The 17,071-nt window shown below is 42.5% G+C and overlaps 1 protein-coding gene across 9 annotated transcripts in view; it reads right to left on the bottom strand.

Annotated features, from left to right (window-relative positions):
- Nucleotides 1-549: 549 nt before the first annotated feature.
- Nucleotides 550-17,071, bottom strand: part of IPCEF1 (interaction protein for cytohesin exchange factors 1) — a 168,891-nt gene continuing 152,369 nt past the window's right edge. For all 9 annotated transcript variants that reach the window (XM_061428380.1, XM_061428379.1, XM_061428377.1 and 6 more), the window contains 2 exons: nt 13,126-13,319; nt 550-6,614 (listed from right to left, as the gene is read on the bottom strand). In XM_061428380.1, the coding sequence (XP_061284364.1) occupies nt 6,408-6,614; nt 13,126-13,319 (401 nt within the window). In that variant the 3' untranslated portion in view covers nt 550-6,407. The remainder of the gene's footprint in view (nt 6,615-13,125; nt 13,320-17,071) is intronic.

Consider the following 17,071-nt stretch of genomic DNA (forward strand, 5'->3'; position numbering starts at 1 on the left):
GGAGCATAGACAGACTTGCTGGTAGCAGATAGAGGAAAAAGAGGATGAGACTCGGCATGTAAAGTGAAAATTTGGAGGGAGGGAGGAAAAAAAATAAACACTTTGTGTATACAGCAGTCAAGGGGGTGTTAAGTTCAACGCAAACTAACCTCCTTTCATCAGTGGGTCGGAATAAAGGCGATTTATGATGCTACTTCAATATTTTCATTGTCCCTTTTTCACGAACATATCTTATGTGTTTTAAGGAGCTTATGTGCTACTGGTTGTAATTTTTGTAATCTGCAGATTTTTAAGATTCTCTAAACAAGATGTGGGTACATAACAATGACGAGTTAAATTGTTTGCATCAACAATTTTGAAAAGTATAAATCTATCTGCATTGAGAAAACCTGTCAGCTGAAGACCACTGGAGAAGGCCACCTGAGTTATTGTTGAAATAGATTTCTCAATAAAATTCTTTTATTTAAAAATCGTCTAGAAGCAATTATTTTGAAGATGCCACCAGAGGGCGCCCTAATCTTTGTAGACGATAAAAGCCCAGCCACTCAATACTTCCCAGGGAACTTTTATTTTGACCAAGCAACATTGCAGGGCAGAAAACGAACAGGAACAGAACATTTCCACTGTTTCCCGTGTCATTTTACTAGACATATTTTCTTCTGTTTTTATTTTTATCTGAAAAGTCATCCTCAAACACAGAAAGCAGGAGAAATGAGTCATGCCTCTTTTTTTTCAGTTTGTTCCAAGAGGGGAGATGAGAGTACAATGAGATTGAAGGTATCGTTTTGACATTAACATTTGCCCCCAAACATCATGCAGTGCAAAAAGTCACATCCGCATCATGCAAGGACATTAAAGGACATGGTGGAATAAAATCCTGGGCTTTATGATGAGATGTTCATCATCTCCCTGGGGCAGGCGTCCCCTTTTGGATTCAAGGTAAAGAAATATCAAAACAGGGCAGCGAAGTCTTCTCACAGCACGAGAAACAGAAGTATTATTCAAAATGTAGAATCCATTTCTTCTTCGTTTTCTCTGTGGTCTGTGGTGATGTGTGCAAGGGTGAAGATGTAGAGAAGGCTTCCTGTCTCACAACACATAGAAACGAGATCGTTTTCTTGTTCACTGAGACAGCAGCTCTGGGTGCTAGAGGAATGACTGATCCACCTCAGTCCATTTCCTATGAGTTGTTAAAATCTAGTTTCGGGGGCTTCCATTTTTGTGGCATATTACAAAACCCTAGGTAGGCAGTCACTCCACATTTCTAGGACTCTATTTCTCTTATATATAACTATACTCCCCGCCCCCCAAAAAAATTGGATGGTGAAGCCAATTGGAAAACCCCAATCAAATATCAAATATTAGACCGAAGAGGAGATCCATCCTCAAACTTCATTTAGACACGGCAGCTTTGCAACACAGAATGACTATTGGGTGGCCCCCTTCTGCACCTAAATTACTCACTCAATCTTCTGTGGACTTCATCAAAATATTATCTTTCAATTGGAATATCATACAAAGAGGTATATGTCCATAAATTTACATATGGCTGGAACTGGTACAGCACCTCTCCTCAAAAGACTTTTAAGTGTCTGGTTCACCTCTGTGATACTGCTTGTGACTTAGAGGCTGTCTGAGGAAATTAGCATAGTTACATAAAAAAGAACTCAGAGGAACTTAAGGTCCTAACCCTTAATCACTAAGCTCAGTGTCTGGTATCTCCTGACACATTTTAAAAAGGAAAAATAAACAGATCTCTTTCATCCAAGGATCTCACAGCTCCTACCAAGCAGTGTAATTTACGGAAGGAAGGAAAGGAAGCAGGATGATAAGTTATGCCCCAATCCACAGCCAGCCCAGCTGCAGAGCAGTACGGGAGGAACGGTAAACTTTCAGGCCACGAGGAAGAGACTGTACTCAAGAAACAGGGGCCCTCAGGTTTTTGGTGGATGACCTCAGAGAAGCCACCATGGCCCTGGGCCCATGGCAGTGCAAGGGCACGTACAGTCAGGTTCACCTGCTGGTCCCCACACCACTGCACAAGGCAGAGATGGAGGGAGACTCACGTCCTGGCCACACCACGTGGGGGTCTCCCCAAGGCACTCATCCTGGGCCAGAAGGAAGAACGATAATCCACAGCCATCCCCAATATTACAGAGACCCCTCCAGAGGGGTAGGGGGAACTTGAAATACATCCATTTGCAAACTACTACGAAGTGCTACTTAAATCTAAGGCACCATCGTTTCACCTTGACCTCTGACTCCAGCACAACCGCTTGCCCAGGCTTGCTTCCTGCAGTCTTCACCATAGTGTGCTTTAGAGTCTTTGTCCAAGGCTGTAGGCCTGGGGTGTGACACAGAGACTGTGACACAACTAAGGATTGCTCAAAGCAACAGACGTCTGCCATGTGAGGGACACAACTCAGCAGATCCTGCAGTGGGCCAATCAGTGAGAGCGTCACATCCCGCACCAGGCAAACAGTGGAGGGAGCAGCCCCCAACTCACAACAACCCGAGAGGAGTCCAAGTCAGATCCTAGGCCACGCCAGGTGCCGCGGGTTCAGACCCGGTTATGCTCACAGCTTCTCCACTTCCTGAGTGGTCATGGTGGTGTGCCGTTCCACAGCGCTTGACCACAGATCTCTTTTATCCAAGGATCTCACAGCTCCTAACAAGCAGTGTACTTTACAGAAGGAAGGAAAAGAAGCAGAATGATAAGTTACACCCCAATCCACAGCCAGCCCAGCAGCAGATCAGTATGGGAGGAACAGTAAACTTTGAAAACAGCAATGGGTGTAGAAATCTCCCCTTAGACCCACATGAAATGGCCCCAAATCCATTTCAGAGATGGTCCAGTCCTCAGGAATAAATCGGAAGTAATCCAATTTTCTCAGTATCCCTCAGATCAGAAAAAAATGGCTTCAGGCCCAGAGACTTACTGGCGTTACTTCTGAAGAAAGTCACCCCCTTCTTCTCACTTCTCTTGCCCTCCTCTTCAACCACAGCTGAAGGTGGGAACTCAGAGCTGCAGCCCCCACTACTTCCTAGCACAGCAGAACACAGAGCGAACACATCCCCAGAAGGGAAGTCACAAGTGAGCAGGTCTAGAAGAGCTGGGCGCAAAATCCTGCAACTCAATTTTAACTTTCATGGGGGGTTCTGCAACTGTTTCAACTAACAAAGCAAAAACGTGTCAACTGACTTCACCTTGAAAAGTAACTGAAAGACAAGTCATCTCACGGATCTATTTTGCCTTTAAACTGGAGTGGTATCTGCTACTGCTGCTAAATCACTTCAGTCGTCTCCGACTCTGTGCAACCCCGTAGATGGCAGCCCACCAGGCTCTGTCGTCCCTGGGATTCTCCAGGCAAGAACACTGGAGTGGGTTGCCATTTCCTTCTCCAATGCATGAAAGTGAAAAATGAAAGTGAAGCTGTTCAGTTGTATCCAACCCTCAGCGACCCCATGGACTGCAGCCTTCCAGGCTCCTCCATCCATAGGATTTTCCAGGCAAGAGCACTGGAGTGGGGTGCCATTGTCTTCTCCAGGAGCGGTATCAAGTGCTTCTCCATCAAGCGGTATGGACTTGAAAAGGTCAGTTACATGTGTATTAACAAAAAATCACAGTAAAGCATTAGAATATATCTGCAAGCTGTTGAAGCACTTCCACCTGGGGAAAACTGGTTTGACGTTTATAGGGTGGTGCTGGAAACTAAAGAGAAATAAGGCAGAAGAACATATATCATAATATCCTTTCCTCCATGATTATTTCAGCTTTTCTCACCACTTTGTTTCCATTGCAAACCCTGAACAATCCACCTTCTGATTACAGGAAGAATTTGACCTGTATGCAGGTCAAGAAGCAACAGTTAGAACCAGACGTGAAACAACGGGCTGGTTCCAAACTAGGAAAGAAGTACATCAAGGCTGTGTATTGTCATCCTGCTTATTTAACTTATATGCAGAGTCATCATGCGAAATGCCAGGCTGGATGAAGCACAAGCTGGAATCAAGATTGCCAGGAGAAATATCAATAACCTCAGATACCCAGATGACACCACCCTTATGGCAGAAAGCAAAGAGGAACCAAAGAGCCTCTTGATGAAAGTGAAAAGGGAGAGTGAAAAAGCTGGCTTAAAACTCAACATCCAAAAAAACGAAGATCATGGCGTCTGGGCCCATCACATCATGGCAAATAGAGGGGGAAATGGGGAAGCAATGGAAACAGAAAGAATCAGATGCTGCTAATTATAGGCAGAATCAATGATAATTTCTAGAGTAAAGAGGATGAAACACCAGGCTTCAAACCAGAAGCTTCAGGGTCCAGCCTGAGGACCTGAATGGTTCCTTCTCTCAGGGTTACCAGTTCTACCTGAGGCAACAGCACCTAAATGCTCACTGGGTCACACTGACCAGCTTGGCCTTTATCTCTCAGAAGCTTCTAGTTTTACAACATGCTTTTTGTTTGGTTTAAAGTTGTTTTTTGTTTACAAAGTATTGAGACCTCTTAGTAAAGCTTAGGGAAATTTTCAACAACTATTTCCATTTAGTTTGCAGATAAAATTCAGAGGTGGGGGGTGGGTATTTCCATTTGAATGTCAAGCCACACACTCTGACACTACAAACCCAATGAGGTTGTGTTGACAATTTGCTCGAGGTCAGGCTGAAATGGGTCTCTGATGTGGTTATTCTTATGGAGAGAAGTATTCATGGTGATTAGTGAGTGGAGACTTGCCTCTCAGTTTCTCTAATAAAATGAGTTTCCTTTAAGGGTATTAGCCTAATAGTCTTCAGAAGACTGCATTAGTTGTGCTTCATTTGGTTTAGGATGTGTGGGCATAAATGGCATAAACCTTAACGTGTATTTACTAGAAGGGATGATGTAAAAGGAAAGTCCTTTTCTGGTTAGGAGAATGGTTTACAACAGATAGAAACCTAAGCATTCTGGTGACAGAATCAGAAGCATAGAGAAAAGCCAGAAAATAAAGATTATTATTAGCAATGCATGCCCTACATTTATCCCACAAGATTTCCTGAGCATTCCTCAGACATTATAGTGCAATATCATAACTCCAATGTACCCATAGTATTTCTATTTTTCTCAAGCAAAAAGTATATACTTTGAAATATATACTGAACAAAACATACCATAGTATATAGCCTCTTTTAAGACATTAGTAATCTAAACTTCTATAAATATCTTTAAATAACAAACATATTATAGATAGCTATTCACATAGGACACAGTGACACATAACCATACAAAAATAAAACAATCATCTTTTAACTCTTTTTTTTTTTTTTGGAGTAAATTTCAGACACCAGAATCACCTTGTCAATACGGATCCTGGGGATCGCGGATACACATTTATTTATTTAATGGCCATGTTGTGCTCTTTGTGGGATCTTAATTCCCCAACCAGGGGTTGAACCTGGGCCCTCGGCACTGCGAGCATGGAGTCCTAACCACTGAACCACCAGGGAACTCCCTGGATGTACATTTATACCATGCATAGCTACCGCACCCAAGGGCCATGGCAGGAAACATTCCTCGCTGGATGTATTACTACATCCTGGTTCAGAAAAGCTTAGGTTGGAATAGAGGTGTCCGAGTGTGATGAGAGAGTTGTCTTTAGCTGTTCCATGGAAAGGACACATGAATCAGGTCCCCAACCCCAACCCAGACAAAGTGTGAAAATACTAAGCTGTCCTTTGAATGAGTGGAATACAGGACAAGTCTCTTTCTTGAGTGTTCCCATACACCCTTTGCTACGAAGCATTTCTCAACACGTGGGAAAGGCACCACCATTCTGGGCCAAAGGCAAGGGATTTGGGTTCCACGATGCCACATCTGTGCTGCTCCGGGCGCTCTGTGGAAAGCATTCCTCCACTCAAAAGGTGATTTGGGTTCCAGATGCCACATCTGTGCTGCTCCGGGCGCTCTGTGGAAAGCATTCCTCCACTCAAAAGGTGATTTGGGGAACTCAGCTACCCAACCAGATGGAATATGTACGTTCTTCTTTTGGAAACAGAATATTTCTATGAAGAAGTATCCCTGGTCAAAAGTGATCTTTTGCCCGTGGAATGCTGTCCTTCTCTTGAGAACAAGAAACAAAAAATATGGTTTGCATATCCCACCTAGAACCCAGCGTGGTCAGGGGTCCCAGAAGGAACACAGACACTGTTTCCTCAGCTGAACTCCATCCCTCCAGTACGATGGGAGCACTGGAATTGGTGAGTCAGCATCATCGTTTGTTTCCATCCCAACCGCATCCCTCCAGGAGGAGCTGGTGTTTCCAGGAACTGGGTTTCAGTTTTCCTTTACAAGGAAAAATGTTAAGCTCTCGCAACGTCTTGAAGAGTTGCCTGAGGGGTAAGACAGGAGGGGAGAGCATCCTGGCTGGTTCTCAAATTGAATTTTCAAGGCGGGCAGAGGAAGGTGGTTTCTGGGGGGAGCCTTCAGAGGCAGACGTGGGGGTTCGCCTCTGCTGATGTTGCTGATAGATGTCCTGGATCAGCAGGGTGTTCATGAGCTTCCACTCCCTATATTTTCTGGCTGTCAGCTTCGGATCATCCAGCAGCTGGTTAATCATGGCCAGGTCGTGTTCTTTACACTGTCCAAGTAGGAAAATAAAAAGAGACACAGAGAGAGAGGAGGGTGAGATGTGATAGCTATCTTAACTTCAATAAACCATCTTTAGCCTTTTGCAAATAAATGCACATATACCTTGACTGTAAAATTATCAAAGTGTTTTTACACACTAATATTCAAATTTCTACAACAATCCTAAGAGACATGGCAGGACACCTGCCCTTTGTGCTTAGATAAACTAAGCACAAAGAGGTAAACATCCCACACAAGGCTTGGGGGAAGAACTGGACACAAAACCAAGGTCTCCTATGTCTCCTATGTTCCTGATTAATCCAGTATTCCACATCACAGTCATATTTCTATCTCAGTGTGAGCTTTATTCCTCCTGGGATGGATAACTGTATAACCATGTTGTTGACCACACAGTACTTATCCTAAGACATAAGACAGTACAAAATGTCTCTTTTTTTATTTTCTATTAAATTGTATTAATTTTAAATAAATTTCACACATTTATTTAATGTATACAGACTAAACAGGTAGGCTATCTTTTTATTCAAAGAAGATATCATTAAACTTCCATACAAACAATGCGTATTTCAATGACGCCAATAATCTATTCATATCATTTCACCCTGCCTCCTCCGCAACCAGTGACACACATTTCTGAAATGTCTGTCTCAGGTCAGGGGACTTTTCTATAGTCAAGGAATGGAATGAGACATAGACATATCAGTTTCCACATTAAAAAAAAAATAAAAGATTTCTCAGCCTACATATTTATCGCAAACCTATTCCTGCTTCCTCCATCTCTGTGACCGTAATCCCAATTTGGGATATAAAGTCTCACTTATCACCCTTAATCTGCTGCTACAGCCTCCCAAGTGAGGTTCCTGCCCCCAGTCCCCACTTTGTATCCACCCTCTGTCCGACAGTCCAGGGAGTCCCCCTGAAATTCTGAGTCCTCTTAACGGTTCCCCTTCTCACCCAAGTTTCCATGGACATGAGCCCAATTGTTGATTCTCCACTTGCTTTTTCCTTTCCTCTCTAGGAGTATTGACATGGGTTTTCTCCCCCATACAATGCTGCTTCACCACCCCAGGACATGTCACACAGAGGACCTTCTACACCCTTCTTCACCTGCTGTTGCTGCTGATAAGTCGCTTCAGTCGTGTCCGACTCTGCACGACCCCATAGACGGCAGCCCACCACGTTCCTCCATCCCTAGGATTCCCCAGGCAAGAATACTGGAGCAGGTTGCTATTTCCTTCTCCAATGCACGCATGCATGCTAAGTCGCTTCAGTCGTGTCTGACTCTGTGCAACCCTATGGACAGCAGCCCACCAGGCTCCTCTGTCCACAGGATTTTCTAGGCAAGAATACTGGAGTGGGTTGCCATTTCCTTCTCCACTTCTTCACCTAGTGGACTCTAATTCCTAGAGTGATTTTCACATGGAATATTTCCCAATCTCCCTCTCTCTCTCTTTTGTTTTTTAATGGATTTTACTACAGCTCATGAATGTACATTCACTTCAGGCAGAGGACCTCCTTCACCTAGTCGACTCTAATTCCTACCTAGAGTGATTTTCACATGGAACATTGGCCAATCTCTTTTTTTTTTTTTTAATGGATTTTACTACAGCTCATAAATGTACATTCACTTCGGGTATCATGCTCTCCAAAAAACTGAACCCCCAGATTGAACTGAGAAGATTTTTTCATGCTTGCATGCCTTCCAATGCTTGGAACCCTCTTAGAACTTACCACATCACACTTAGATGTTCATGGGTCTGTCACATCGTCTATTCTAAAGCTTCTTAAGGAAGGCGACAAGGAACATATTTTATTCATTCCTGCATTCCCCGAATCTCACACAGTGCTGAGGGCCAGGTAGACATTCAGTTATGAACTGTCTCTGCTAATCCGGGGCAGGATGTGCATAGGTAAGCATTCACTGCTGTGCTTACTGGTCCAAGTTCAAACGCATGACCACTGCCATTAAGTGGACTTGCACGACTATTCAGTAACTGTGTTTTCTCATCCCTTTTTTCTCCCACTCCCCTAAATGACTATTTCAGAGTTTCTCATTTCTGCTCAGATCTCCTCCCCAATCCTCCCCTGTAGCTGATGACCCTGCTCTTTATTTTTTTGAGGAAATGGAAACAATCAGAAGAGTAGTTCTCCCAAGCTCCTATTGCCTTCTATCTACATCAGCACAAGTACATGCTGCCTTCCTTCCTGTTCACTTGGGTGAAATGTCTGTGCTTCCAGCAAAGACCCATCTCTCTACTTGTAAAAGCATGTTCTTTCGTACATTTAGGAAATTTGCTCCAGCAATTCTCACCCCTTTCCTGTGACTCATCAGTTTCCCACCTGCAGGTGATCATTCTCACTGGCGTACTCACATGCTCTTATTTATCATAAAAGCCCTTCCTTGACCCCCTTCTCTGCTTCCAATGTCCTTGTGCCTCCTCTTTTAGACCCACTGGCACATGAATGTATTGTTTGTGCTCTACATTCAGCGTTAACTTATGCTTTATTTGGAGTGTTTTATTATATTTTCTTGTCTTCTTCTTTTCCTGTTTCTAAATTGACTGGAGTAACATGCATTTCAAGGGAAAAGGTTCACACGCATAGTAATCTGAGTAGTGAGATTTATCATTTTGAATCACAAAAGCAAGTGTGTGGTGATAAACGGAGGTTAAAAGATACTTTGGGGTTTCAGGAAGGAGAGAAAAACTGTGCAGAAGGAAAGTAACCAAAGAGGAATACCCAGGAAATTGGCCAAGACCAAGAAACAGAGGAAAGAAAGGTTAGTAAGTAAAGTGGGTAACTAGGAAGGACTGCCAGAAAGTCAAGCAAAACCAAGGCAGTTTTCTCTCTGAGTCCAACATCAACACTTCAGAAAACAATCTTTCCCACCCAAAAATATGCTTCTATTCTCTAGTCTTACCATAGTACTATCGTAAGTAGTCACTTAAGGAGTTTCACTTCGTTCTTAAGAAATCTTGATATCTGTCCAGAGAGTGATCCTAATATGCTATTGAAGAAATTATTAATTAAGATCTTGGCAAATCAACAAAATTTGGAAAACTGATTTTTTCAAGGCAAAAATGAATTCACCACCCCTCTAAAGGGGATAAAAGGTTTTAGGAAAGGATCTCTTCAACTTTGGGCTAACACTTCTCATATGGTTTCTAGCTCTAAATAATTCAAATTTCTTCCCATTCAGCTCAAGTCTGTGTTAGTTCCTTTATGGATAAAAGAAAAAAACTGTAGATAAGAATAGAGAGGAAGGAAATTAGCAAAACAATAAAACTCTCTGAGCTCCTTCCTAGACTTGGCAACCCAGGGTCAAGAGCATCAGGCAAAAAGCCCTGCTTCTCCCCTGTAGAGCAAGAGGCTTGCTGAATGCTTTGAACTACTTTTACAACATCCTTCTGGTTTTCTGGCAGGCAGGGTCTGATAGAGTTCTGAAAAATATCATCCTTTCATTTTTTTACTCCAACTATTCAGTGCATGGTTTGTATCAAGACCTAAGCATTGGAAATGGATTCTATCAGAGCAGTTGGGCAAAGAAAGGTCTGTTCCCCTTCAGATACAAGTGAGGGTAGTTTTCGGAGAAAGTTTCAGTTGGACTCATTAATCATTTCATTAATCATTCATTTAAAAATAAAGACAGGCTTAGCCAAAAGTCAGGGAAGGTGGAGCTCTCGGAGACTCTTAAAGATCTAAAGATCTCTAGTGTGCGACACAATAGTTTGCTCAACTTCCTAAAAGAATTTCTATAGAGAGTATTCATTCCAATACAATCCCCGTGCAAGAATTTTTCTTTATTTCTGGAATGTGCCTACACTACTATAAACATTATTATTAAAATAGTTTGCTTGCTTCTGCATGAAACTGTTCTTTTTTTTGGCTTGTCCACACTCCAGCTTTGAAGTATTTTTTTTATATATTTATATTGCAATGTAATATACACAGAGCAAAATGTACACATAAAGTCTGTGCTTAATAAAATCATCACAAAAAGAGCACATTTGTGTAACCACTGTCACAGTCAAGGAAAGACTCTTATCTGGCACTTCAAAAGCTTTACTGTGGTCCTACTCAGTATATATCCTCACCTTTTCCTCAAAGGTGACCACTATCCTGACAGCTTGAGTTTTAAAGACAGAACTCCCCTGGTGGTGGAGTGGTTAAGAATCCCCCTGACAATGCAGGGGACATGGGTTCAGTCTCTGGTCCAGGAAGATCCCACATGGCCCAGGACAACTAAGCCCATGTGCGGCAACTACTGAGCCCTAGAGCCTGAGAGCTACAACTACTGAACCTGTGTGCTGCACCTAATAAAGCCCACACGTCCGGAGCCCATGCTCCACAGCAAGAAAAGTCACTGTGATGAGAAGCCTGTGCACGGCAACTTGAGAGTAGCCTACATGCAGCAATGGAGACCTAGTGTAGCCAATAAATAAATGGAAAAAAAATGTTAAGATAGTTAAAAGAAAATTATTCTGATAGCTTTCTGACATGAATAAGCATGCATGTACCAAATGATCATTCTCTAATGAAGAGGCTGATTTTTTTTTTTTTTCAACAAGGTCAATTTCCATGTCATCCTGCCCTCTGACCTCGTAGGAGGTTCACAGAAATACACAACGTGGAATCTATCTCATCAGCCCCAGCCTAAGGGATCTGTGGAAAGGCCTTCTTTTCAGTGATGTTCAGAGAGTGCAGCTGGGTGGGGCAGAGAGCCCCTGAAATGATCCAGCATTCCTTGCTCCCTGGGATTCATGCCCTTCTGTAATTCTCCTTCTTGACTGTAGGGAGGCTGACCTAGCGATTTGCTTCTAATGAATAGAACGCTGTAAAAGCAATGTCACGTCTCTCCTGAGGCTGGGGTATGACCCACCCTGCTTGCTCACTCTCCCCACCTTACTCGCTCTGCAGGAAGTCAGCTCTTACTTTGAGAGCTGCTCTATGAAAAGACCCACATGGGAAGGAACTGGGGTGGCCTCCAGCCCATAGACAGTGAACAAATGAACAACTGAGACCGTCAGTCCAGCAACCTGTAACGAACTGAACTCTGCTGTGAAAAAGCTTAGAAGCACACCTTCCCACAGTGGAGGACTGTGGATAGCCCCAGCTGGTGCCTGGATTATAGCCTCATGAGGGACATGGAAGCAGAAACACTGAACCAGGCCACACCCAAAGTCCTGACTCCCAGAAACTGTGAGACAATAAATGTCTAGTACCTGGAGCTGCTATGTTTGTGGGTATTTTTGTCGCCTAGTTAGTAATTACTAAAACCTGGGAAGAAAAGAAAAATCTGTTGGATTCATCAATTCTGTGGCTATAGTGCCTGAAGAACAAGAGGTCACAGAGAACCACAACTCTGCAAATATTGAGTTGGCCAAAAAAGTTCATTCGGGTTTTTCAGTAACATCCTAAGAAAAACCCAATGAACTTTTTGGCCAACCCATGATGACAGATTATGTTTGATTTTGAAAGGAGTGCTAGTGATGTTTTTCATCATTAAATGCTAAGGAAATTTCTCCACATTTGGGTTTTCTTTCTATAAATAAAATGTACCTTTGCCTTTTATTTTTCAGCTTCATTTTAGCAAGGTTTTTAGGGTGCTTAAGTTTTCTATAGATGAACAGGGACATCTGACTAAGAGTTACTCAGTCATCTTTGGTAGCCTTGTCTTTTTGCTTGCTGACATTTCTTCCCGGAAAGGGATTCACATTCATATGATACAAAAGGACATGTACAAAACAGAATTAAATTTCAGGTCTGTCAAGGCTTTTCAGAATCTATAAATCTTCTGCGAATTCAGAACTATTTTACAAACTCTTCTGGCCTCCCTTTGTTTGTACTGTTGTCTAAATGTGAAACCAGGATGCTCTTGCTACAGAGAACCCTTTCAGTTACAGGAGGCCCTAGAAATAGCTCCAGTACATCCTGTACACTGCCCCTTATTCTCATGATGAAATCCCCTGCTACCAGGAAGTATCTCTTTCCCACTGCCCAGCTCTCATGGTGTTTTGTAGCTTCAAATCCAACAGCTTGAAGTCTCTTAAGTCTTTGCTGTCTCCAAAATGTAGACATCTTCTTCTGGATATAGTATAGAAGAATGGCCTCCTTTCATGAATCAGATGAAATCCCAAGATCTTATTAAATATTACTGTGTACTCCTGCCAGTTGAGTATCTCAGACTCTCTCTAACATTTATTATTCCAGGTAGAAGGGTACAAAAACAAATTACACATGATCCTTGCCATCTCGAAGCTTAATATTTGAGATTTTACGCCAGAGTGAATGGAAAAATCAAGGCCTATTGTAAAAACCACATTCCCTAGGGCTTTAGGAATGTCAAGGGTCAACTCACCCTACAGAGACTGTATTGGCTTTACTGCCTTTCCCCACCCTCTAGCCACATAAACACATGTGGTTAGCATGGATTGTTCCACAAAACCAGCATTTTCTCACCCCACATCCACAGAGTTCATCCACAATCTGGAATTTCTTACCTTTAATGTGCTATTCAAAGTTCGTATTTTGTGGAGTTTCTCATTTATGGATGGATTCTTGCACCGCTTGACAAAGGACTTTCTCAGCTCCTTTTTGGTTGAAGGTCGTCGGTCCCCAAGAGGAGACAGACTAGCTTGCTCTAACGATTTGTAGAGCTTCTCCATTTCATCATCTTCGGAGGCTTTTGTCTCTTCTATTAAAATAAAAACATAACAATACGCCCAGTTAATCAAGGACAGAACATTTGACACTGTGGTCCTAAAACAAGATCCTCCTGACACCTTCACCTTAAACTTCCAGGCTCCACAATGGTGAGACGTACATTTGTCACAACAGCCCATGTTCCCTTTGAAGGCTCTAGGGCAGGATCTGCTCCAAGCCTCTCCCCCAGCTTTTGACGGTTCCTTGGCTGTGGCAGCAGGACTCTTATCTTGACTTGGTGTCTTATGGTGTGCACGTCTGTGTGTCCCAATATCCCCTTCTATAGACACCAGTCATATTGATTAGGGGGACATCAATCTCTGATTTAGATGATATTTGGGTGAGACTCAGAGTTGACTTAGAGTTGATATTGGAATGGATTCAGACTTTTGGAGATGCTGAGATGAATTCAGTTAGGACTTCAACACAGGGATTTTGGAAGGACAAAACTGAACCCATCACAGTACACCCTCTGTGCTGTGTGCTCAGTTGCATCCGACTCTTAGTGGCCCCGTGGACTGTAGCTCACCAGGATCCTCTGCCCATGGAATTTTTCAGGCAAGAATACTAGATTGGGTTGCCATTTTCTTCTCTAGGGGATCTTCCCCACACAGGACTTGAACCTGTATCTCTTGCATCTCCTGCCCTGGCAGGCAAGTTCTTTACCACTTGCACTACCTGGAAGTATATACCCTGTAACCTCCCAAAATTTATGTCCGTCTCACAGGTGAAATACATTCATTCATCCTAACATCGCCACAAGTCTTAACCCATTCCAACATCGACTTTAAGTCTGAAACTCTAAGTCAACTCTAAGTCTCGTCCAAACACCATCTAAATCAGAGATTAGTGGGACTCAGGGGAAGATTCATCCTAGGGAAAAATTCCTCTCCACCTGTGAACATGTGAAACCAAACAAGTTCTCTGCTTCTCAGATACAATAGTGGGAGAGGAAAACCTTTGCAAACCAATATACATCCTAAATAATGAGAACCATTGTCCCAGATTCCTTTTTAATGTCCTTCCTAGAACTGCCCTTTGAAAGAAGGAATCTGCCTGTGGTCTGTGGCTCTGAGCAGATAATAATCATTTCTCATGCCACACACCCCCATTCTCTTCCTTAACCACGCCTCACCAGCCTCAGCCCAAATGCTTCCATTGGAGTGATTCTCCCGGGTATCCAGAGGGACCCTATATATTTAGGCAGTCCCATCGTGCTAGCCATAGTCACTGATCTAGGGATGCATACGGGTCTCAGATCAGGCCCACGGGGCCAAAGAGACTCAATTCTGAGACTTCGGTTTGGAGTATCAGGGAATCAATCTCCTTGTTTTCCTAAACTGAGCAATGTGATGATATGACCTGGAAGATTCCAGGAATCATGCCAAGAGTCATGAAAATGGAGCCAATCCATAGGATACAATTGAGACATGGATCTTGGTGATACTGTTAGTGTCATCTGAGCTCCTGGGAGCCAATCCATTGCCTTTGTTAAGGTATTCTGGATGTTGTCTTCAGTCATATGCAACTGAAAGAGTCTCGAATGATATAGAAATTTACTCAAAGAAAATCATCTCCTGTCGCTGCTTTAATTTCTTACTAAGAACTTCAGTCCTTTATTCACTTTGGTCTCTGAAAAGTCTTGGGAAAGATAGACAATAAGACTTTTTTTCTACCATGCAGTCCTTAGTTTTTTCTACACATGCAGGAATCATGCGATTTGGTTCCTGTCCTGAGAACAAGATTGACAGAGGATCATATAGAAAGCATGGCCTTAGGAGAACTAAAAAACAGTCTCTCCAAAGGGGATAAAAAAAGTCATACAATAGTCATCTAGGAGCATCAAAATCAAGCACACTCACTTCCTTCACAGTTCATTCTTGTAAGATCAAGTGTCTTTAGGCAATGTTTTTTCCCCCTTCTACTACCAGAAAGTCCATAAGCATGCATAGTACTCTTTCATGAAATGGAGAGAAAAGATGTTGGGTTAACTTTGCAATTAAATTATAGTACTGGTCAATAAACTTCTTTGTTTTCTATCAAAACAGTATCAAAAAAAGGGGGAAATATTCAAAACTACATTCGAACACAGACTTTTTGGCTCAGTTGGTGCAGATATCAAAAGTAGGCTTTTGCCAATAAGCACATGAAAGGATGCTCAGTATCATTAGTCATTAGAGAAATGCAAATCCAAACCACAATGAGATACTGTGTCACACTCACCAGGATGGCTAAATTAAAAAGGACATAAGTGTGGTGAAACCAGAACATTAAAGTCCTTGGTGGGAATGTAAAATGGACCCCACTTTAGGAAACAATCTGGCAGTTTCTCAAAATTCTAACTGTAGACTTATCATGTGTGTGTGCTAAATCACTTCAGTCATGTCTGACTCTTTGCAACCCTGTGGACTGTAGCCCACCAGGCTCTTCTGTCTACAGGATTCTCCAGGCAAGAATATTGGAACAGGTTGCCATGCCCTCCTCCAGGGATCTTCCTGACCCAGGGATCAAACCCATGTCTCCTGTGTCTCCTGCATTGCAAATAGATTCTTTACTGTGAGCCACCATATGACCCATCAATTCCATTTCTAACTATGTATTCAAGAAAATTAAAAACATACATTAACACAAAACTTGTGCATGAATGTCATGAAAGACACAAACAAAAGGTGCGACAGTGTAAATAAATGTTCATCGATTGCTGCAATATGGTACATGCAGGGAATGGAGTATTAGTCATTAAAAGAAATGAAGTACTAACACACACAAAAACATGGATGAACTGCAAAAAATTCTTTGAAGTAAAAGGAGCCAGTCACAAAAGGCACATACCATACTGTCCATTTATAATAAAATTTCCAGAACAAATCTATAGAGACAGAAAGTAGATTAGTGGTTGCCTGGGGCTGAGGAGGGGACAAGCAGGAATGACAGCTAATGCGTATGGGGTTTTCCTGTGTGTGATGTGACACACTTCACATCAGACTGTGGAGTTGCACAACTCTATGAATATATTAAAAACCACTGAACTGTTTTTTATATGTGAATTTTACGGTATGTGTAAGAAGCCAACTGCCAATGAGAAGAAGCAAGAGACACAGTTTCAGTCCCAGGGTCAGGAAGATCCCCTGGAGAAGGAAATGGCAACCCACCCTAGTATTCTTGCCTGAAAAATTTCATGGACAGAGGAGCCTGGTGGGCTACAGTGCATGTGGTCACAAAGAGTCGGATACAACTGAGCAACTGAACAAGCATGCATACGTGAAATATATCTCAATAAAGCTGTTAAAAATTAGGCTTTAATAAGATTATCATGATAACTGATGACATTTGCATAGGAAAAATACTAAGCTTGGTAATAGTCCTGGAGTTAAGCTGGAGACATTAAAAAGTGTTAAGAAATTGAAATTAAAAGACATCTGACTCCTAGAGGGTAACATTAGCATTGAAGACTCCACGAGTTTTCAGTCCCACAAGATAAGAGTAATTTTATACATCTTTTTTTTTTTTTTTTACAGATAGGCAAGCAGGACTCTACTTCAAATAAAGTCTGGATATATAGCTTTTATGGCTTCCCTGGTGGCTCAGACAGTAAAGAATCTGCCTGCAATGAAGGAGACCCAGGTTCAGTCCCTGGATTGGGAAGATGCCCTGAAGAAGGGAATGGCTACCCACTCCAGTATTCTTGCCTGGGGAATTCCATGGATAGAGGAGCCTGGTGGGCTACAGTCCATGGAGTTGCAA

This window comes from Bos javanicus, chromosome 9 (assembly GCF_032452875.1).
Source record: "Bos javanicus breed banteng chromosome 9, ARS-OSU_banteng_1.0, whole genome shotgun sequence".
Lineage (NCBI taxonomy): Eukaryota > Metazoa > Chordata > Mammalia > Artiodactyla > Bovidae > Bos > Bos javanicus.